Source organism: Amphiura filiformis, chromosome 11, assembly GCF_039555335.1.
Source record: "Amphiura filiformis chromosome 11, Afil_fr2py, whole genome shotgun sequence".
NCBI lineage: Eukaryota > Metazoa > Echinodermata > Ophiuroidea > Amphilepidida > Amphiuridae > Amphiura > Amphiura filiformis.
This window is the reverse complement of record NC_092638.1, coordinates 24056056-24081140: the sequence shown is the minus strand read 5'-3', so window position 1 is coordinate 24081140 and position 25085 is coordinate 24056056. Positions and strand designations below refer to the sequence as shown.

The following is a 25085-nucleotide window of genomic DNA, read 5'->3' as shown; positions in this document are numbered from 1 at the left end:
TTTTGAACCAGAGTGAACTGAAAAGTTACCGACCGGTTGCAAACATACCTTTCCTCTCAAACAACATCAACAACCACATGTTGAAACATCATCTTGATGAATAACTGTAATCCGCCGATATGCGTGTCCATAGCATCGAAACTGCACTGTTGAAATTGAAGGATGAAATCATGGGACATGTATACAACCAGAAAGGGGTTTTCCTCGTCTTACTTGATCTCAGTGCGGCTTTCGATACGGTTAACAGTGCCGCCGAGAGCCATTGCGGGCCCGGGGGTAAAATGAACGTCAGGGCCCCTTTATAACGGCCCCCTGGTGAGGTCTCTTTTCTTTGCTTTATGTGCCCATTTCTTTATTTTAACGGGCCTCAACGCACCCCCTTAACACCCCTTATCGGCGGCACTGACGGTGAACCACGATTTTCTGCTGAGTAGAATGTCGCATGAGATCGGGGTGACAGGGATTGCTCTTGACTGGTTGAGGTCCTACTTCACAGGTAGAACAGCAACTGTTGTGATTTATGGTGTCTACTCAATGGAAAAGACCATGGACTATGGACTTCTTCAGGGCTCAATTTTGGACCCGAGGTTTCACGGTGTATACATTTCCAATAGGCTGGATCTTCAAAAGCCACTCGCTTTCATACCATATGTATGCGGACGATATACAGATCTTCGAGAAATGAACCTTTAAATTTGGACATATGCTATTGTGGCTTGCCATTTTATCTTTTCACTTACTTGTGTGCAAAACAAAGCGTCCCGAGGATGTTGTAGATACCAAGGCATACCACTTGTTTAGGGTCAATGGGCTTCCCATGCTGCTCATCTATTCGTTTTCCTATGCGTTCTGTGACTTCGTGAACGATACTTTCCAACTTTTTTCCAGTCGCAAAATTTCTGGAAGTATGTCAAAGCAATATTGTAACGTTTCCATGAAATATATTTTTTCATTTTCAATATGAAAGGTCAAAATATTGAAATGAATGTCGGCTTTTCCTCTCAGCTACACACACCTTAAGTACATAACACTAGATTTATAAGTATCGAAATTTTTTATAATTTGCCATAAAATGTGTATTATATCGCGAATTAAAAAAGAATTGTTTGATATCAGAAGGACATCGTATTCAGAATGCAATTCGATATTTCTGATTTGCTCTCGTGTCCTAGAAAAATGCTGTGCAAACGTTACTATCAGAGTCCATAAAGAACATTTCAATCGTGTAAAAATACCGTAAATACTCGCCTAATGGCGCATATGGGCTCCCTTGACATCACTTGAATTTTACACCACAAATATGGGCATGGACCCTTAATCATTTTTGGGATTTTCAGAGGAGAAAACTCTATTTGTACGTAAAATTGACCCTAAAGCAAAGGAGCCTATGCGCGGCATTAATGTTTACGGTATGTTGGATATTCAATTCAGGAAAATCTATAATGAATTTTTACATGAAGGGCATCAAAACTAGAAAGTATTTTAGTCATTTAGAACTTCTAATCATCTTACCTTATTGCGGAATGGCTCAATTTTCTGTGAAGTTTCCATCTGGCACTGTAGTTAGCTGATGCAATGTTGTTGCGATTTTCGCTGATTATGGCAACTGAATAAATTGAATTAAAACAGATGTCAATATTGGTTTGATATTTAAGATTAAGGCGAGTCGAAGCCTTCAGGTGATATATTTGGATCCAATAATTTATTTCTGTAGAATAATATATCTTAGAGAAAATGAGTACAAGGAAGCCATTCACCTTTTCGATAAATCCCATAAGCCTTTGCGAGTACACCTGAGAACTCGTCATTTGACGTCACGCTTATCTGCGCCGATGCGCACATCGTTTATCGAACATCGTTACTGCGCATTGCAAGTCGGCGTGACGTCAAACGACGAATTCTCAGGTATACTCGCAAAGGCTTATGGGATTTACCGAAAAAAAGAATTGGTCACATTTATATTTCAATATGTACTGCAGTTATTCAGTTATGACAAGTAATAGGTAAAAACAAAACAAAAAGTCCCCCCTCAGTGAAAATCATGCACACGGGGGAAAATAATATGGTTAAGAATATTATGTATTGAACCCATACCTTTCCCGAAGCGTGGGGACTTTATTTTTCTCAATATTAGAGCACAAACACCGCTAGTTTATGCAACCACCTAATCGCACGATCATACTTGCACACCCGTTTACTAAAAGAAATTATGGATGGCGGATAAGCTCGGATAGACGCCTAAGATAATACGGCAAACCTTACACGTCTAAGATGCGTCTAAGATGTAACCTTAGAGGTGTAAGATGCAATCTTAGACGTCTAAGATGTAACCTTAGAGGTGTAAGATGCAATCTTAGACGTCTAAGATGTAACCTTAGAGGTGTAAGATGCAATCTTAGACGTCTAAGATGTAACCTTAGAGGTGTAAGATGCAATCTTAGACGTCTTTCGCGGTAGACTTAAATCACAGGGCCAGAAATCCGAAACAGAAAATCATCTTAAGCGTATTGACCAATGAAATCTTAGACGCGTAAGATTGTACACGTCTAAGATTTCTTACACGTCTAAGATTGATCATTTACCATGTTTACCATGAGTAGTGATGGACGGTATCTCAAATTCGATCAAAGCGTACCGATGGACGCTTTTTAGGCGAGTGCCACTTGAAAATTGGCGGTCACACAATCAGATTAATTTCTCGCTGATATCAGGCGTAATGATGTCTCTGACGTGAACATAGCTTGAGATATTCTAACTGAAATTCTACCAATATATTATACCAGTATAATGTAACCTACCAATTCTAACAAATTTGAATTTTTTTATTTTATCTATGATATACCTTTTGGTTTTATCAATTCATATACTTTTAGCGTCTCTAAATGAAGGGACTGAATCCAACCCCATTATGATTTGCCATAATTATGTCGGATAATAATATGATATCCCACCGTACTTTATGATCATGGTATCTATAGTACGAGCTGCCAGTAGTTTCAAGTAGTTCAAGCTGTTTTTGCGAGCTATCACATTGGTGATACCGTCCATCACTACACTTATTATCACTACACTTAGACGTGCAAGAAATCTTAGGCGCGTAAAATCTTACGCGTCTTAGATTCATTGATCAATAATTAAATACGCTTAAGATGATTGGCTGTTTGGAATTTCTAGCCCTGTGATTCGTTGGTTTAAGTCTACCGCGAAATTCCTAGACGTCTAAACTTGCATCTTAGACGTGTAAGCTTAGGCGTATTATACAAATAACATTTTGACTCGTAGGGCTACAACTTAAAAAAACACCCTTTTGGTGACTTTTTGTAAACCAAATTCCATATATTGTTAAATTAGAAATATTTGAATATGCACTAAAAACAGTTTGAATTTCAGACTACATTAGCCTCTATTTTACCCACCCTTACAAGCATACATACATGAATAAAAGTCAGGTCTTCCTGCAAACTCATCTGGTTTTCTGAGCAGTGCATCTCTGACTACATCTATTTGATTGAGAACTATCATCCATCGCTGTCCCATTTTCACGGCAATTACATTGCCATACTTCTTTGTCATTTCCTTAAATTTCACATGAGGTGTATCTACGAAATCTGAAAGAAAAACCGTTGGTTTTATTAAAACTTACACGTAAATGTATATTTTACAGTATAACCTAGGACATCGAGGATTGGGCAGTAATTCGTAACATTCTGCTAAAAGTAAACACCTTTCAACGGGCTTTGCAGAAATATTTATTGTTACCTCGAACATCATGCGTGCTACTACTTTTACTTTTAAAATTATATTATATTTAAAATTACAGGCGGTTGGTGGCAAATTAGCTGCAGCTATATCTATAGAATTGACATCTATTTTTGGAGCGTGTGTGTAGGGTGAGTGTATAATTAGGGTCGGGGTGTGTAGGGTGGATGTGGGCGTATGTGGAGGGTTTGTGGATGTTGGTGTATGAGGAGGTATGGGGGTCGATGTGGGTGTATGAGGATGGTATGTGGGTGTGCGGGGTGGTTGATGTATGAGGGGGGTGTGGGGTGTGTGGGGTGGGTGTGGTTGTATGAGGAGGGTGTGTGGGGTGTTCGTGAGTGGGAGGTGTCGCCTCTATTTGGTCCATGTAGAATTGATAACATTGATAACCAAGTCATGATGCAGTCATGTCTACAGTAGAATTCATCTCGACCTTTGCAGGACTTAAACCCCATTAAAAGCTATTAAACCAAGATAACACTCATTGAAACAGCTCAACTGATTAAATCGGATCTTCTCTGGTTGTGCACAAGTGTCTGTTTTCATGTGCGATATCGCAATAAAGCTGGTATTATAGCTTCAGTTGGGTAACCGATTATAAAGGAAACGAAAGGAAACAATGGTATGTGTACCTTTGTTCACGAAATAAGACAATGGCGTGCTTTTTGTAAACCAGCATTCTTGAAAATGAGCAACATAATGATTGCTGACTTAACACGGTTTGGAAATAATTTCTTCATATTTTTGGTGTTATCTGTCGTTTACATATCCTTCCTAAAACACAAAAGTGCGACCTCTCCAAACACCTAAATTAGCTAAAAATTTAGGACATGTTACAAAACTATATTTTCTAGAACTTTTAATATTGGCCGGTTATTTTTCACACAGCGACGTTAACTAGTCATATCCCCATACTTTTAACGTAGGGCTATTTGTAGAGGTCACGCGTCAATGGGAAAGAGCACTGTGTATTGTGTATAGGAAAACGGACAGTAACTGCAGTATGTATCTTTCTGATGAGGATGGAAGTATCAATAGAGAAATAAAGGCAGGATGTCAATAGACCAATACTATGATTTCGCAACTAGACCCACTCCTTACACATCCTGCAATGCCGATGGATTAATGCCATATTTTCCCAACACTCTGCTACCAATGCCAAACATGGACTCTCAACAAAAGAACAACCCAAAAGCTCATTACCTGTTAAATGAGATACCTAAGAAGAGCGGCTAATAAGTCAAGGAGGGATACAATCAGGAATGAGAATATCAGAAAGATGGTGGGTTCTACATCAATCACAGAATATGTTGCAAAACAACAAGTTAGATGGTTTGGTCACCTTATGCGAATGGCCCCTATCCAATCTGCAGCAAGAACTTATATAACTTAAACAACAGGAACTAGGGCAAGAAGACAAGGAAGGTGTGACCAGATGGAGTAAAGGAAGTGCTCGAAAGACATGGGATTACCATGAGCATGATGAGTGAAACTATACGACTCGCCCAGAAAAGAAGGTTACATTTCCCCACGACGCTATGGAAGGCAACAGTGGTGGATAAAAAAAGAAGAACAATAATAACCAAATGAGAATTAATTATGGAATAGCCCATTAATTAACCTTTTGTCCACCAGTTGGGACATTCACACCCAATATCTTCTTTCACCTAGTTTATGTGTCCCAAGTTTTTATCATACACAAAGTAATCTTTCACATCATTCTAGTAATATGCCAGCGTCAACGATAAACTTACCAAACATATTCCCAACAACAGGCAGTCCCGTAGGTCCGGGTGGCATCCCGTTTGGCCTCCGAATACTCCAATAAATAAGGGATGCGAGAATGGTAAGCAATACCACAGTTATGGATCCACTGCAGGATGTAAAGATGGTCTCCACAAAATTAAGCAACATGGTAATGGAGATAAGCCTATGGTACAGAATGTAAGCGAACATGTATTGAAAATTTAGTAAGTCAGTGTCACTTCTGCTATTATGATCCAGTAAATATCCCTAAAGGGGACGGATTCCATTATATAAGTTGTTCTATGTAGACATTTTGACTATCAAGATATGGTATATTAAGCATCATTCTGTACGTTAAATCCCAGTCAAGTTCAAATGTATTTAGTGTTGACTGATCTACCTATACGTTGGTATTCTAGACGTGATTTCACGTTGGCCAAATGGTCTGAAGCAAGGATTTGTGGGAGAGGTGTTCATTTTGTAGATCAACAGCTAAAATATATAAAGACTGATGATCAACATATTTACAAGCACAGTTAACGTACACACCGATTTACGACTCATCGTAGCCATGTAGTAAAAAATAGTTTTACGTACAGTACGTGGTTACGATCAGTCATAAGGTACAGTTCGTATGTAATGCCAAATACTGCACGTAAAGAACCCTCTTAGTGAAACACGTCACAGGATAATTAATTCGATCCAAAAAATACAGTGCTATATGTGACGTGTCATGTCAAAAGGAGACACCTTTGGGCAGGATCGTAAATGGAGAAATAGCCTAAAATCTGCCCGGGATGATTTTTTTCACAATTTGGGTTTGTTGCGAATTTGTGATGTTATTAATGTTAAAAATATTGTCTGATAGTTTCAGACGGGAATGCAACTGGCATCTTGTGTTTTTGAGACATTTTTCAAGGTAATTCCTACTCTAAACATTGTCAATAATATTTTTAAAGGCTGATATCTCAATTTCCAATTTTATAATACCATAACTTACGAACTCAATATCTTCGCTTAGTAATGTCCGATTTCATTGGCGAAAACGGCGCTGTTGAGCAAAATATCTCTATATTTATGAAAAACCTCAAAATTGATAACCTGCCCAAGAGTGTCTCCTTTTGACATGACACGTCACATATGTGTCTGAAATCAGGAATAGGACCGTGCATTCTCAAAAGCAACTCAAACTTACCCTATTTATAAGTTAGCAACTGTACCGTGAATGTTATTTTGCTTCTGTAAGTGACAGCGTAGGGCTTCTTTGTAGGCAGTTTATTATGGTATTCTCGCTGTGTAGTGATATATATGCACAGTATTTTAGGAGTTATACCCATTGTAAATACAGCATTGTATTTGTTCGATCAATGTCATAGGTCACGGTCTATCGTTCTTGCATTAAGTAAATAAATAAATGGGCATTCAATGCTACTTGAGTTTTGAGAGTTTGGCACAAAAATATTTTTAATGGTGATCCGTATTAACAATGACTAACATGTACACATATACCCATGGCCACCATTTTTTCAAAATAGTATACTCAATGACCCCCTTTTCATTCTTTTTGTACCCAAAAATACAAGAGGTTACAACGGCAGGACGAAGCGTGTAATATATAGTATACTGAAGTGTACTGCAAAAAGGGATTAAACTAACAAAACCAACAAAATGGCGAGTTTGCACCTGTACGTGACAGCGTTTGGCTTCATCGTAGGCAGCTGTTTATTATGACATCAGGGTATGATCGTTGTATAGTCATATGGGGTGGTGCAATAATTTTGTGTACCCCCAGGGTGGTGAATTCTCAAAATGGTCTGCCAAAAATGCTTGCCCCCCTGGCAGTGCCAAAAAAGTCTTTGTCACCCGCATTTTGACATGCCAAAAAACCTTTGCTCCCCCCCCTTTTGCCGTGCCAAACAAATCTTTGCCCCCCCCCCCATCCTTTACACATGCAAGATTTTGTGGAAGCCAAATTTAAAACCTTAAATTGTCTTATCATATAATACGAGAGCAACGAGCATGAAATTTTGCATATTTGAACGTGTTCCTAACGTTTTCCTACACCTTTTTAGGGATTAATATAGAAACGGTGCCCAAAATATATGTGCCAAAAATCGCTTGCCCCCTTTCGACCTGCCAAAAATGCTTGCCTCCCCCCCTTTTGGCCTGCCAAAAAATTTTGCCCCCCCTATAATTCACCACCAGGGTACACATAATTATTGCACATATGCATGTATATTGTATTATCAGTCATACCAAATGTTAATATTCCTATACCTACCGAATATAATACAGCATCAAGTTCATGTATCATGGTCTACTGACCGTTATTGCATTAAAGGCAATAAATAAATAAATAAATAAATAAATAAATAAATAAATAAATAAATAAATAAATAAATAAATAAATAAATAAATAAATAAATAAATAAAAATAAATAAATAGGAGTTGAACTTGTGGAACGAAATTTGTAACTTTGAGTTTCACGCTAATGCGATCATCAGACAACTGAGGGCTATACGCTACCTACCGTAGGCCTTATCATATTAATACGGACGTGATAGACACATTTGGTCTGTTGTAGAGGGCGACATGAGATGTAGACCTTGGTCTTGTCCTCGTTGGCTGCTTTCACTTCTGCTTTGTAGATAATGCTGGGGTCAGACACTTACCTTGTAGGGGACATGTTGTATTCTTGCGGCAACTACATAACTTACCTGTCTTTCCTTTCTGGTCTTCTCTCTTGGATGAAACCTTCTGGTTGTGAGACTTGATAATGCTGGCTACGTTGGACATACAGCTGTAACTAATTACCTTAACTGTGTTCCTGTTGAATATTTTGTTGACCTGGGATCCTTCGGGAAAGTGTTTGTTGATGAGCTTTAGGAAAGATTGGCCGATGTTGGTTGCGACATTCTTGCTGTACGGTGGATTAAATCAAATGATGTTGCGTTTCCGGTTTCGCGTCCTCTTAGGTCTGTTTTCTTGTAGGATATGTTTTCGGAGTATCCACTGGATCTTAATGCGTCGTTGTATACTGGTGCCGCGTCGTTAAATGCTTCCATGCCGTACGAAATGTCTGATATGCGTCTACTGATGTACACTGGCCTGTCGTTGGGGTTTCAGAATCAGAAATATTTAGTTCTGTCATTTTCCACAAAAAATATTGTTGAAAGAAATAAGATTTTCCACAAAATGTTATTTTTCACTATCAGATGTCCTCGTTTAATATTGGCACTAACATACGTATGAGACAATACATAGAAAATCACTATTTTTATATCAGCGCATATTGCCTATCCGAGTCACTTTGTCGAGCGTGACAGATGTTGGTCCTTTTTCGATCAAACACGGCAATGACGTACAGTGTTCTATTATTGAGTCGTTTTATTCAAAATGTCGGATTTTGACTTTGTCACATAAAGTCTTGATATTTGCAAGGTATATTATAAGTCATACTGCAGTTACTGTCCATTTTCCTATACACAATACACAGTGCTCTCACCATTGACGCGTGACCTCTACAAATAGAGTATGTTAGAAGCATAGGATATTGCCTAGTTAATGTCACTGTGTGAAACATAACCGGCCAATATTTAAAGTATTCTCTGAAATTCTAGAAAATAATGTCCTAAACTTTTTAGGTGTTTGGAAATATTCGCACTTTGGTGTTTTAGTGTATGTTATAGGTAATAGAACATTGCCTAGTTAACGTCACTGTGTGAAAAATAACCAGCCAATATTTGAAGTATTCTTTGAAATTCTAGAAAATATAGTTTTGTAACATGTCCTACATTTTTAGCTAATTTAGGTGTTTGGAAATATTCGCACTTCTGTGTTTTAGGAAGGATATGTAAACGACAGTTAACACCAAAAAATATGAAGAAATTATTTACAAACCGTGCTAAGTCAACAAGGATTATGTTTCTCATTTTCAAGAATGCTGGTTAACAATAAGCAGACCATTGTCTCATTTCGTGAACAAAGGCACATAGAATTGTTACCTTGCGTTTGCTTTATAATCGGTTATCCAACTGAAACTATAATACCAGCTCATTGCGATACCGCACAGGTAAAACAGAAACATGTGTAGTGTGGATTTAACCAGAGAAGATCTGATTTAATCAGTTGAGCTGTTTTCAATGAGTGATGAGTTCTACTGTAGACATGACTGCATCATGTACATTACAATTGAATTGACATAGGTCAGTTATTCCTACATGATATTATTCACGCGTGGTAATAGTCCGACGTGTAGGACCTTTTTTTCTTATTTACCAGACAATATTCACCTCAGACTATGACCACTATCTCATATCTATGGCGCAAGAAAGACGAATCGCGAAAGTCCAGTGACCGCGCGGTCACTGGACTTTCGCGGTCAATCTTTCTTGAGCAATCAGAGCCTGAGCAGTGATAGTGAGAAAAAAACCAGGTCCTATTCGTCGGACTACGTGGTAATACGAAAATACATTTGTTAACATTACAATTTTTATATTATAAGTAGATTACACAAAATATTCTATAGTAAATCGATGAAATATAACAGTGATTGATGAGATATAATATGCTTAAGGTTATTAGCTTACAATAAATACAACAACAATAACAACAACACATTTTTGTAAATCGAATTTATATATTTATGTACAAGACTATATAATGAAAAAACAATTAATTAAAAACAATTAATTACTACAGTCAGCAAAAATAAAAAAATAAAAAATGGAAATGGAGAGGAGAAGAGAAAAGAGAAAAGAAGACAAGAAAGAAATTCAACCACACAGAGACTCGAACCCATGTTTTCTCAAGAAGGATTCATAGACCATCGCTATAACCATTTTTACCAACCTACGCAACGTCTTGATTTCAAATCGACTATATAGTTAATGCAATATGGTGATTACAATCACGTCCGCATACTAGTCGATTAGGTTAAGCAACCTTGACGGCCCGGAATTTAGGACGTCCCGATGGCTACATTATTTCTTTGATCGATATAAAAAAGGGGAAAGCAGTCACTTGGCGTGGATTTTAAGAAGCGCATATTTGCAAAAAAAGACAATGGTACGTATTTTTGAAACTTTTTTGACGTTATAATGTTAATTTTTTGATGGATCGCGTCAGTCATTGTTTACGCTACCATTTTTACTCCAAAACGTAAATCCTCCTGTACGCAAAAACAGTAGTAAGTATATAGAATCAGATCATCTATCTCGTTGATCAGAGACGATGGGATCTACGGATCTTGGAAGAAATAGTTACAAAACATGTCACTTATTTCAACACAGTTGTTGTGTGGCACAACTATACATAATTATAATCATGTTCATGTACCTCCTTTTGTAAAATTTCATGTAAACAAATCCAAGTGAATATTGGGTAAAATGATCATCATTAGGTATGTCTTAACACCATTTTACTCAAATATTAACTTAATTTTGTATACAAAAAATTTTGCAAATAATATCTATGGAAAAGCCTGATGAACTTATTTACGGGTATGTACCTCCTTGTTGCATTGTGTTGAACATCAAAATAAGTTTGTATCGAATTGTACTAGAAACGTGAGAATAAACCAAATGGCCGTGGTCATGGTGGTGGTACAACATCTCTTCCCAGTACTTTGACCTGGGTGCCGACATTACCCTTATGACCTCTCATCTTCCTGTCTCATACTCCTAATAAGACATCTGTACTTCCTCCTTTACTCAAAGCTTAGACATCAGTTAAAGTTGTTATTGGGTAACCTTTGTCCATATCTGCATTTTCTTTAATTTCTAGGCCAACATGCTTATACTTTTAGGTACACGCGAGGACTCAAACGTCGAAACGTTACAAAATTTATACTCCGCGCTAGGAGAGCTATTGGTATTTGACCAACAAGGTATCTCGATTTTCCCTGAGTGCTAACTCATTGGCTAAAAACCAGCGATGTAATAAATTCAGCTATGAGTAGTCTTTCAAAATATCCTGGCAAAATCCAATTGTTCAACGTCGGACAATAAAGCTTGTATTTATAATGGTGTTTCTATTATCTGTATAGAATTGAAAAGTCAGTGACAATAAGAGCACATTCCTAAAGAACATAGTTGCATTGAGATGAATTGCGTGACCGCCACTTGAAATCATTGCTGGTTTTTTATTCCTAGGTATATGGTCGAATCCAACGAAAAGTGTACACGGCATGTTCAGGGCCATAACTTATTATATAAAGTATTAATCAATTGGCATTCGTTTTTGTATTGTGTTTATTCGCCTTGATCATACGCTTCGCGCCATATATAATAAGACCCCCTTCTGTGAAAAACTTAGACACAGAGACCCCAAAACATGCTTTTTTACCCATTTTTCAAAATATTTTTAAAGTATTTTTAAAAACATCTAAGTGAGTTATGAAAAGAAGTCATTGGATTGAATCTAAATTGATTTCCTGAAAGGTGTGTATTTACAGATTGCCTGTTCAATTTTTCACATATTTGTACATAATTATGAATTTTTTGTGATAATTTTTTGAGTGGTATTTTTTACATTACCTACGAATACAATTTTTCATAGCACTAGATATATCTTTAAAAATGGAAATCACTAATAAATGCGCAATTGATACAAGCTTTGATATGGCCAATACTGAAATGCATTGCATTCGGACATCTTTATTATTGTGTTTAGCTGCCAGAAATTCTAAATGGCACAAAGGTAGGTTTGGTAAAAAATATGCATTACCTCCGAATACATGTTAAAAGCTGTGTCATTTCCACAAAGTGAGAGAATAGTAAACAATAGTTAAGCAATAGGTGCAGGGTAATACACTCTTTATTTCTACCAAGTTTCAATAGCCTGCGTTTAAATATTTCTGAGATGTCAACAATAAAAGCAAGTATTCGTAGGTAAATTTCGGTAACCGAATGTTACCTACGAATACAATTTGACATCATGACAGTATTGTGAAACACCGCCATTCATGCCAATGCCCATATTGGTACATAACGAAGGCCTGTATGTTTGCTATCAAATCATATGTCAATGAAAGTTGCGAATTCACATACATGCCCACCATGCAAAAGTGAATACGGCTTAATTGTTGAAAAATATGTACTGAAATAGACGACGGTCTGCTCATTTGAAAGAAAAATCAGATTCAAAGAAGATTAGAAGGGGATACATACTTGGATTTGTCAACTGTCATGTGTGCTTCACTTTAAATGTTAACCGACCTTCAGGTTTCTGATTAATTTGTGTCCAAATTGATTTATTCGAAGGTAACTTTTGACGTTTTCGCTAAGGTTACCTCCGAATACCATGGAAAAAAACAACTGTTCTCATTGTCTCATGATCTGGACAACACAGTGATGGACCCTGGTATAAAGCTAATTGTAGTTGCCCTCAAACGAAAGGCCACAAGACGTAACTGACTCCAAGATGGACTTCACAAGTCTGCAATAACGGTTTTAAGCGATTTGTGTGCAATTAAGCAAATTAAAGTCACTTTAGTGCCTTTGTTTCTTACTTCAATCATCTTTCAACCGCTGTGAACCGATATTATTAATACATGATAGGGTCTAAAGTATCAATAAACGCACATAAAGAAAATAATACATTCAAAGTGCTTTATAAAATGAAGTTTTGATTGCGATATCCACCAAAAGTCTAATTCTTACCTACAAATACTGAAATGTTACTTACGAATACAGCATAATACATGACATGTGTAATGAAGTGTCCCTACCAATGGAAATTAATTGTCAAAACTTTAAGCGGTACCCCAAGACACTATTATTACCCATATACGGATTCATTCAACAATTATTTATTATGTAAAATGGCTGATTAACTACTTGTATATCAAAATGAAGTGGTCAAAATCTTGCTAAAAGCATCAAAAAAAATTTGATCTAAGGTAATAGCATTTATTCATTTGGACGTACCATCTGAAAGAGATCTAAAACTACCATTTTATTAATTCATTACCATAATAGCAAAATTTAAACCTCTAAACTCAATATAGATATTGTTAAATCGCTCATGTTACCTACGAATACCCGGGTTTCTTCATCTTTTCATTGCATAAAGCGTTAGGTGTATGCGTATAATTCCTAATATTCTTGAAAACATATATCCTACTCGTTCTTATACAATGTGTAAATTGATTCATACTCATTTGATAAATAAAATACAGCAACTGACCTAAACTTCATTTTCAAAAATAAACTAGCATTAATTGACTAAGATCATATTGATCGCGTTTATAAAAATAAAAACAAATATTTTCTGGTTGAGCTAGCATTTTCCTGACACCCTGTGGTCTACATTACACGAAAAAAAGCGTTAATGGGAATATTCCATTTGTTTTAGGTTGATTAGTATTGCGATAGTGAAAGCATCCTAGTGGTATTCGTAGGTAACATTGGGTTTTGATATCACATTTACTATCACACGTCCTGGATTTATTTTTCAAGATTAGTAATGGCACTTTTGGTTCCTATAAGGCCAATATGTCATCAATCAATGGGCAAAAGGAAAAGATTGTGGAGACATGTTTATTTCGGACTTTTATTTTTGGCCCGTGGACACTTTTGGTTGGATTCGACCATATATTATATATGTGATAATGATCAACGGGAATGAGTCAGATGTCGCTAACATTGTTTCTGAGATATTGGCAAAGACAGTTTTCAAATTCTTATGTTTTATATTGTTTTCAGCCATTTATAATTGTTCATAACTCGGTAACCAGATGTCCGACTTTGATGAGGTTAGCATCAAAAATGAAGCATTTATAAACTGCCAGAAAATGGTGTAAAAAACTTTTTCCCCTTGATCATGTCACATATAGGATCTCAAGTCCTTGAATATATCCCGTTATATTTGGTATTTGTAAAAACCTATTGATTGATTTGCAGTTGAATATATGTGTTGAAAGAATACGGTAAAGCTCCTGTATGTGCTTGAACTTCCATGCTGTGCTTTGAATACAAAAACTGACAAAAATGAAATTTCTTAATTTGGTAATGTTAAAGATGCGTTATTAACCAGCGCGGATCGTAAAATTGAGTCATTTCAGCTGATGAATGGCAGCGGCACATTCGTAGTGGGAAAGAAACGTATCTATATATCGCACAGGTGGTGTGCTTAGCCTTAGAAAGTACAAACACGGTGGAACAAATTCGCCATGCGTGGAAGAACTAGTGGATTTGCCCTACTATCATGGCAATTTCTTAAGGAGATATTGATAATGACGTTGTGCGTGTGTCCAACAACCCGGTAAAAATATCTGTACACAAAATGATATAGTACGAATACGACTAGCTAATAATACACCCATTTAATTAATATGTACGTCTCTTCATGATGACCTCATAGGAGTCCAACTCCCGCAGAAAATTTCCCCCTAACTTAATGCGTCCTAACAAAGACTCTCCTTTGTCTCCAGGTGCTTTTGAGATCTCGTAGTTTTGAAGGAACCAGGTAAAAATCAGGAACAGTTCCGCTTTTGCCAGAGACTCTCCAAGACATGATCTTCTTCCAGCTGAAAATGGTAAGAAACTATTGGGATGCTGACGTACTGAACCAGAATCATCCAAGAAATGTTCTGTTAAAGACGAGGTTATTAAAAAATCAGCCAAACTCATAATCATGCTATATATACACTACATTACTATTAGGTATACAACACAAAGAGTGAACACAGCATACACACTTTTGACGTTCAAGTACATGAAAGATCACAGGAAAGATCTTTAGAAAGCTTCAAACAAACAAACTAAAACAGGTGTGAAATTGACTACTATATTGTGATTTAATTTTAATTTTACATACCAAGAAAGAGCACTTTCTCTTCTATGCCTACTATACTATAATTATTCGTTGCATCGTCGATTGATCTTTAATACAGCATATACAACATATTTATATGAATGTGTCTGTGACGTACCTGGCTTAAAGAGTTTCGGTTCATCCCAAATCTCTTCATCATAATGCAGCGCATAGTGGTTAATGGAAACAACGGTGTCCTTTGGAATATGAAAGTCACCTGAAAATATATTCATAATAAGTGAACAGGCAGCTGAGGCTTCTTCATATACTGGACCAACCTAGTCTCCTTGCTAAAGTGCTAATATTAGGTCCCGGTTCCGGCACTCCGTGTATCCGCGGGTACTCATGCTCGTCGACGAACTTTGAAAACATCCCCTTTTGAATATCATTTCGCGAACTTTTCAGGATATAAACACCCCTATTTTTAGCGATTTTTGTCCTTGCCCTACCATGCCCCTCTTTTCGCTAAAACGCGAACAATATTTTTAATATACCCCTTTTTGATGGAAACGCACAAATTAATGCGCGGCACTCGCTGTTGTATGCAACGTATAATTTATGCAACGCCAATAAGGGGTGGGGCAATAATTATGTGTCCCCCGGGGGGGGGGGGGTGAATTCTCAAAATGGTCTGCCAAAAATCGCTTGCCCCCCCCCCTCTGGCCGTGCCAAAAATCTTTGCCCCCCTTTCGACGTGCCAAAAACCTTTGCCCCCCCTTTTGATGTGCCAAAAAAATCTTTGCCCCTCCCCCTTACACATGCAAGATTTTGGGGAACCTGAATTTAAAACCTTAAATTGTCTTATCATATAGTGCGAGCGCAGCGAGCAGGAAATTTTGCATATTTGAACGTGTTCCTAACGTTTTCCTACGCCTTTTAGGGCGTAATATAGAAACGGTGCCCAAAATATCTGTGCCAAAAATTGCTTGCCCCCCCTTTTGACCTGCCAAAATCGCTTGACCCCCCTTTGACCTGCCAAAAATGCTTGCCCCCCTTTTGGCCTGCCAAAAATCTTTGCCCCCCTATAATTTACCCCGGGGTACACATAATTATTGCACCACCCATAATGAAACTGGGATTTGTAAATGAACCGAATAATGAAACTATATGAAGGTTTGATGATTTACATGTCATTGGTGAATTAAGAGCACCCTTTGTGCACCCCTGATAAATGACCCCTTTTAATTGTATTTCGCGAATCGCGTTTCTTTATCTGCAAGTACCCCGGGAACCGGCTATTAGGCACTGTACAAGAGTCGGGTCTTAGTTATGCAGTTGGTGCTGTTTTAGTTTTACAATTTATTCCGTGCTATTTTGTTTGATACCATAATAAATATAATATATGCTCTATCCTTTGTAATGTTTAGGCGACCTTTGCATTTAAATAGTAAAAACAGAAAGAAAAAATATCACTGTGGGAATATCGGCTTAATATGTCTGACCCAGACATGATCTGATATTTACCTAACATAACATCACATGTTGTTGCGTGTGGTATACCCATTGGAACGATAGTACTAAAGCGTAAAACCTCCATCATTGTTGCTTCAGTATATGGTAGGCGCCCTCTATCTTCCAAAGAGGTCAGTCTTTTATGACCTATGACCTCGTCGATTTCCATCGCCACCTTCTTTTGTATGTCAGGATATTCTGCCATAATAGCCAGTGTCCAGTGGAGTGTAACGATAGTTGTATCTGTTCCGGCTTTGATTGTAAATAAACACAAGTATGACATACATTAATAATGGAAATTTGTAAATTGCACCAAACCTATTCTTTTAGTTAAGTTTCTATTCATCACCATTTTATCCAAAACCAAAATGAATCAAATCGAACAAGTAATAATGGTACAATTAAAAAACAGCTGTTTTTCTCAAAAAGTCAAAAAATGGATGTAAGCCCTTTTGCAAATCAGCTCTTCAACAGGTGTGAAAAGCAGCTACACACACACCCACTCACCCCACCCCCACACACTATACTATATTTACTAAAAGGAGTTTAATACAAAATGCGCTAAATTAGAAAAATCGGTTGAGTTTTGCCAACGTCTAAAACAATCACTGCATTTTCTACATACAGAAATTCGACAATAAATGAGCCTATATACACATGATACATTCACAATACATTATATCGATTTTGACTCGCCGGGCTACACGTGCGGTACTCGTAATCTGGGTCAGCATATGGAGCCTACCATTTTTCTTGTATACACGTCGATGTTTTTATAATTTATATACAAAATCCACATTAGACCCCACATTTTATTTCAGGAAATAAAAGATTAGATTACCATAAAAACGAAACAGTAATCTTTGGCGGAGTCTAATGTAATTTTTACATTGAATTGTCAACGTTTTTTTATCGTCATTGTCACTAAATTAAAAACATATTTCATTGAAAACCCTCTAACTCGGCTATTTCAAAAAGGTAACCACGCTTTCCTAGAATGAGCAATAAATTAGCATTAAAAATGTTCTTATTTTAACAGCATTCTAGAAACTCTTGGCGTTTCGCGAAAAGAGGAGTGGGTGACAGTGGTAAGATATACATTATAAGCAATTTTTGTTCAAGTATGTCGGGTGCACGTATTTGTGTGTCAGTGTGTCAGAGCTTCATTTCATTTTATATTCAATTGTTGTAATTTGGAAAATACAATATACATACCCAGGAAACACAAAAACTTTTTAAAAACGTTTTAAATAAGTTATATTTTGGCTTTTGGTTTAGGTAAAAACGTTTTAATAATATTAAAATGTCGGGTTATATAAAGGTCATGATAACGTTTTAAAACGTTTTGTATGAAAACACACTACAACAATATTTTTAAATGTTTAAAAAAATGTTATTGTAAACTATTTTTACAATCATTTTTGCCAAATATTATGTCAATACTTAAATAACATTATGTTAAAATGTTTGAACCCAGCAAACACAGAAATGTTCTTAAAATGTTTTTAAAAAAATGAAACCCCACTTTTGGTCCAAATTCCTTAGGGAATTAGTCAAAGTTAAAATGTATCCATGTACATTCTGCTTTGTGTGTCATCGAAGTAACAGGTGTAAGTCAGTTATACTGTTGTGAACTAGCCAAGTGGGGCTTCCTGTTTAAACGTTAATAAATATTTGACCCCATAGAACATAGAAACTAGTATTTTAATAAGTAAAATAGCTGGATGAGGTATGGGGCTGGTTCGGTGGTTACGGGGTGTTAAAACCACTAACCGCGAAATATGAATATCCAACCAGTTTGTCCCGCAGGGCTACAAAGAACCACTTACCGCAAAATTTGGATATCCAACAAGCTTAAACTATAATTAGCCCCTTATATAGTGTAGGGCCAGGAGAATGAGGGAAAGTATGGGGTAAAAAGTGTTTAAATGGGTACCGGGCTGTCGTTAAGTATGAAATGGGTGCCCAATAAAAAACATCAAGACCGCAAGGCCGAGGCCGGCGACGACCATACGACGACTAAACACTCCAGGTGGGACCCCAATGTGCAAGGGCAAGAAAGCAAGAGTAACCTTTTTTTTTTAAAGCCTCAATATCTGCAAAAAATGTTTCAAAACGTAAAAAGGGGCCAAGTTTAAAAAATCTTTCCTGTGTGGCTTTTCACCCTTTTTAAAATTGGTCCCATTTATGAAAGTGTCTTAAGACGTATATCATGTATATTAAGTTATACTTGTTGATAATATACAATCTTCATCTTTCTATTCTATAATAATCTTAATACGGTAAACGTAAGAGGAATCTGTGCTCATTTTGAATCCACAGCGAGGGTGACCCGCACGCGCAATTTCTTTCTGATGTACGATAACACTATGATAGTAAAGTATGAGGCTAGATATAACACGGCTTTATTGCCATTATTATTTCCTCTTACCTAATTTAATATTAAAAAGAAATTGATCAGAAATAAAATTATACCAGAGTTTTCCTAGGGATTCGAACCCACAATCTATGGATCCATATTCCACAGTCTATACCACTATGCTACGAGTTGTTCTGTCAGAGAGGATCATACTTATTGATTACGGAATAAAATGCATACATACGATTTACTATGACCAGTATATATTACCAATTAATACGTATAATAATTAACGCTAACCCTTAACCTTAACCTTAACCTTAAACCTTAAATCTTAAACCTTAAACACTAAACCCTTACCCTATACCCTAAACCTTAACTCTAACCCTAACCCCAAACCTTAAACCCTAACCCTAACCTTCGGACTATGCGGTTAGTGATATATTGCGGCCGATTACGGTTTGAGAAAGAAATTAAGCGTCCCGCACAAGTTTAATGAATAAACTGTATTATAATCCTACTTCTGTGATTTTACCAGCTCGTACCCCTATATCGGACACAATATTTACCTAAAAAAAGATCACTGATGGTTCCTACCAGATGTGTATCAGTAAGGGATTCCACGAGATTGCTGCCTTCGTCTATAGTTTCTTTCTGTGCCAGAAGCAACGAATCAAATATGTCGCGAATATTGCCTGCAGAAACAACAATATTCATATCAGGCTTTTGAGCAATACAATAAAACTGCGTGTTGTATATTTCTTGAAAAGTTCCCGGATGCATTACAATATTTTGATATAAAATTCGATCGATCGAGCCCATATTATTGGTCGAGCTTTGAGTTTTAAAATATTAGAAGAGACGTAGTCGAGAACAGGGCTCCAAATCATGCCTTTGGCAGAGTGTACTGGGCAGACAGAGGATCAACGAATACCGGTATACGATTTTTAACATCAAAAACCTACCTGGATCAAACGATTCGCGATGAAGTTTCAATTCATCATACAAAAAACTAAAACTTTCTCCACGAAGCTGCTTCAGTCGTCGGACACCAGGGGTCGGAAGAAATCGCAAGACAGGGATAAAATCAGCCAGCATGCCCACTCCAAAAGCTTCAAGTGATTCACGGCTCAGGCGAACGAACCACGTAATCCTTGGATCATCCAATTCGTACCTGGAAATATAAATTGTCACAGTGTTTGTATTGACATCATAACCCGGGAAGCCAAACTGCCAAAAACGGCCATTTTATTTTGACCTTCGATTTTTAATAGGTCATAGATCAAACATTTTACTGAAGCCTGGGGCTAATCCTACACGTCTCTCTGTAGCAAAAAATCAGGACTGCAATCAGCTTTCGACAAGGGTTTTCTCACCGCACCTGCAACTCACTTCCAACTGAACTCCGTACTGCTGTTTCTTTGCCAAGTTTTAAGAAAGGTCTCAAAACCTTCCTGTTCCCACAATAATCTGGAGGCTTTGTTTCAGTTTGCTGTTTTGTTTTGCCTTTCAAACACGCCTTGCATCAATTGGCAACTCTCGAACAATTATCTCACCAATACTGCTATCGCTGATAATCTGGTCAGGTTCATCTTTAAGACGCAATTTCTTGAATGTAATTCTCTGTTGCACTTTTATTTTCCTCGTATTTATCCCAAATCATGCTCATTATGTAACAACCTATATTACACTGCTTCAATAACATGTACATCAAGCGTCACGACAGCCCGGGGCACATTCATTCTGAACTCATTAATACCAGTCCTCAGTGCATTGTATATATAAACAAGGTAATTACAGGTAACATGCTGAATTACAACTCGACACAGCTTTATGCTAATGTTATTCCTCCTTGATAAACAGTTGAAAAGGGCTTAAATAGAGGGTATGCTATACGACGTCACTCATAACAGAGTCATCCTCATTTAAATAAAATACTGTCCTCCATAAGGTACCACGGGAAAATTCGCATGATAGTACAATAAAACGTGTGATAGGTATGAATGGTTGTTGAATCGATCTAGAGACCTGTACCTCTGTCTTAAGTTCTCTTAAGTCGTGTTCACACAGTCAGATATAAGTGAGTTATTACCGGTAATAAGCGACTTATAACCGGTATTAGTGACTTATTACCGGTATTAAGTGACTTAAATCCGACTGTGTGAACACGACTTTAGAACTGTCCTCCAGAATGGCTGCCAGGGGCGTAGCAAGAGACTCAGGTGCCCATGGACAAGAAACAGTGCGGGCCCTATTAGCAGGGCCGAATTTACCATTGGGTCAGAGGGGCTCCCAAAATTACCATGTGGATGTTCTTAGCCCGACAACACCATGTTTTGGACCAAAATACGATAAAATGGCATAATTTTGCGCGCTTCGCGCATTATTAACCATTTTGCATAGCAAAATTCACCTTCATTTTTAACTAAAATGGTCTAAAATAAAAAATATCCTAGTAAGATCGGAACAAAATATACTTATCTTTCTAAATTTGCAATGCTTCTGCCACCACTGCTGATCTTAGGCTCCCAATTTGTAAACCAAACTTGGCCTTTTGAGTGCACATGCTTTCTTCAAGGCGAGTTTGGGGCCGTCAATTCGGCCCTGCGTTTTAGCATCTCCTTAATTAGCGCTTATTTCAATTGCTCTTTTGCTTGGGGCCCTTGAACCCTCGGGCCCATAGAATTCGTCCATCCTGTCCCCCGCTTTCTACGCCCCTGAGTTGAAGTTTCAACTCCGTACGACGCTTTTATTGATCAATGCTATAATACCAAATTTATGTATTACAGTCCTTTGTGTGAACTGATCACTCTCGACACGAATTTACTCATGCACAATCGTCATCATCATCATTGGTTCTACAGGGTGTGTCCACAAAAACGTGGTGCCTGGGTTAAAAATACTTGGGTTTGATACCCGGAGGAGCAAAGCCATTGCTAAGTATTTGAGCATCAGCGCTGCGATTGGCTCAAAATTGTGTGGCTAATGCGTGTCGGCGCGGTGCGGTCATGCACAACGCTAGTTTGTTTTCGCCCTTCTGGTTGCCATTTGCTTGGCTATGGGTTTGCTCCTCGCCATGGTTTGCTTTTTATGTGTTTACCATGGTTTTCAGTTTTTGCTTGTAATTAAAATTTAAATTTGCCGCCTGCTCTGCGAGCTTTATGTGGCGTTCTTTGTATTTGTGTATAATTGCAGTTATCTAATAAATATTTGAAATATGTGTGTATGTATGTACATAAAAGTATACACTTTCAGCAAGAAAATGATGCAAGGAATTTAAAACGTTTTTGAAAAAGCGCCAAATTTGATTGTCCATGCCATTTTGTTAATTTAAATTCTTTCTCTTAAATTTTGTCACCAAATATTATTAAACATTGTGAATAGCGATTCTTAACTCCGAGAAATGAACATTAAAGTTGGGTAATGTTACTTTTGGACCAATGTTATTTTGGCTTGTCATGTTTTATCTTTTCACTTACTTGTGTTCAAAACAAAGCGTCCCGAGAATATTGTAGATACCAAGGCATACCACTTGTTTTGGGTCGATTGGCTTTCCATGCTGCTCATCTATTCGTTTACCGATGCGTTCTGTGACTTCGTGTACGATGCTTTCCAACTTTTTTCCAGTCGCGAAATTTCTGGAAATATGTCAAAGCAATAAGCCAATATTGTAACGTTTTTTGTAAGAAACATGGAGGTGTAGATAAACCATAGAGGAAAGAGATAAACAGAGAAAGTACCACCAGTCAAAGTCCCCGTGTATTGTATGGTGTAAGTTCTCGCATATTCATAAGGGCCGATTGTTCGATCGTGCCTTGTCTAACAATCACGCCAGCGCTGCGTGCCTTCGCGTATACGCGATAGAGCGTTGCGTGCTTTCGCGATTACGCGATAGACCATGAAAATACGCAGTAATTGCGTAGCAGTCTCGCCTGTCGCATTTCACGGAACAATCGGCCCTCATTATCGGATGAGGCGGAGACTTTGACTGGTGGTACGCGCTCTGTAGTACTCTGTGAGATAAACAGATTTCGCAAGGGACTGTGGAAGGCTGACGAGGAAGAGGACGTCCACCAATATCTTGGACTAATGACGTGAAGCTGGTTTCTATCCAAGGGATGCAAGGTGCAACACACTTTAGTTTAGGTCTTTTTGGCAAAACAAATGTGCATCTTCAATTATATGAAAGGTCAAAATATTGAAATGATTGTCGGCTTTTCCTCCCAGCTACACACATACATATCACTAGATTGATAAGTATCACAAATATCAATTTTTAATAATTAGCCATAAAATGTGTATTATATCGCGAATTTCAAAAAAATATTTGATATCAGAAATAAATCCCTCGTATTCAGAATGTAATTCGATATGTCTGATGTGCTCTCATGTCCTAGAAAAAATACTGTGCAAACGTTGCTATCAGAGCGCATAAAGGACATTTATATCGTATAAAAATACCGTGAAGACTCGCCTAATGGCGCATATGGGCTCCCTTGACATTAAAACTGGAATTTTAAGCACAAATTAAAGCTACCCTCCAGTAACACTCCCACCACAAATATGAGCACGGACCCTTAATCATTGTTGGGAGCCCAATTAGGCGAAACTTTACGGTATGTTGGGAATTTAATTCAGGAAAATTAATAATGAAGTTTTTACATGAAGGATATCAAAACTAGAAATTACTTTGCCTCTCTGGAACTTATAATCATCTTACCACGCTTACCTTATTGACGAATGGCTCAATTTTCTGTGAAGTTTCCACCTGGCACTGTAGTCGGCTGCTGCAATGTTGTTGCGATTTTCGCTTAATAAAGCAACTGAATAAATTGCATTAAAATGGATGTCAATATTGGTTTGATATTTAAGATTAAGGCGAGTCGAAGCCTTCAGGGTATATATTTGGGTCAAATAATTTATTTCTGCAGAATATACCTAGCTTTCATTATCATTGAGGTATAGGACTTTTTATTTTTTCGGAGAAGTGCAGGTATGGCAACTACTTGATTATATTTCTACATGTTCATACTACATACTCTGAAAATTTAATCAAATTCGCTCGTGTCCATTGTTTTTAAAATTACATTTTTGTTCCTAAAATGGGGGTTATAGCTCCACAACGGGCACTCTCTCCATAGGGCTACATGTAATAACCAGTTATAGACAAATGTCCCTAAAATAAAACGGACTAGTTCATTTTTCCTCAAATTTTGCATATACAAATGCGCTAGAAAAGGATTTTTAATTAAAATAGTGTATTTACAATCTAAATAACCACTTTCCTTGCTCTACAGTGTATCGGGAACTAACACTTTGTTGTGCTAAATAGCCTTCCCAATTTTACGAGTTGAAGGCCACCCTCTCCATACCTCAGTAAACATCAGAAGAGTAGCAAGCTGTTTTCCGTGTCAACAAATTACACGCAATTTCTAGAGCACTTGTGTATAATATTTGTGTAATGTTGATACTATTTCAATTTTTCAATACCTTACTAGGCGTATTATCTTAGGTGTCTTTAAAAGATATCCGCCATCAATAAGAAATAACATTTTGGCGCGTAGGGCTACAACTTAAAAACCACCCTTTTGGTGAGTTTTTGTATACCAAAATCCGTATGCTCTTAAATTAGTAATATTCAAATATGCACTAAAACAGTTTCAATTTCAGACTATTTTAACCTCTATTTTAACCACCCTTACACACATACATACATGAATAAAAGTCAGGTCTTCCTGCAAACTCATCCGGTTTTCTGAGCAGTGCATCTCTTACTATATCTATCTGATTGAGAACTACCATCCATCGCTGTCCCACTTTCACGGTAATTACGTTGCCATACTTCTTTGTCATTTCCTTAAATTTCACATGAGGTTTATCTGCGAAATCTGAAAGAAAACCCATTGGTTTTATTAAAAAAATGTTTATTTTACAATATAACCTAGGACATCG

At 37.3% G+C, this 25085-nt stretch overlaps 1 protein-coding gene across 4 annotated transcripts in view; it reads right to left on the bottom strand.

Annotated features, from left to right (window-relative positions):
• Positions 1-25085, bottom strand: part of LOC140164597 (cytochrome P450 1A1-like) — a 34434-nt gene that overhangs the window by 5872 nt on the left and 3477 nt on the right. The window contains exons 3-10 of one of the 4 annotated variants that reach the window (XM_072187913.1): positions 24848-25021; positions 23863-23956; positions 22613-22771; positions 20099-20307; positions 19703-19828; positions 16787-17026; positions 15441-15539; positions 12136-15098 (exon numbers count right to left, since the gene is read on the bottom strand). In XM_072187913.1, the coding sequence (XP_072044014.1) occupies positions 14836-15098; positions 15441-15539; positions 16787-17026; positions 19703-19828; positions 20099-20307; positions 22613-22771; positions 23863-23956; positions 24848-25021 (1364 nt within the window). In that variant the 3' untranslated portion in view covers positions 12136-14835. Of the gene's footprint in view, positions 1-740; positions 900-1512; positions 1607-3434; positions 3609-5513; positions 5690-6700; positions 6906-12135; positions 15099-15440; positions 15540-16786; positions 17027-19702; positions 19829-20098; positions 20308-22612; positions 22772-23862; positions 23957-24847; positions 25022-25085 lie in introns of those variants that run through there. The other 3 variants (XM_072187912.1, XM_072187914.1, XM_072187911.1) reach the window with 3 other exon arrangements.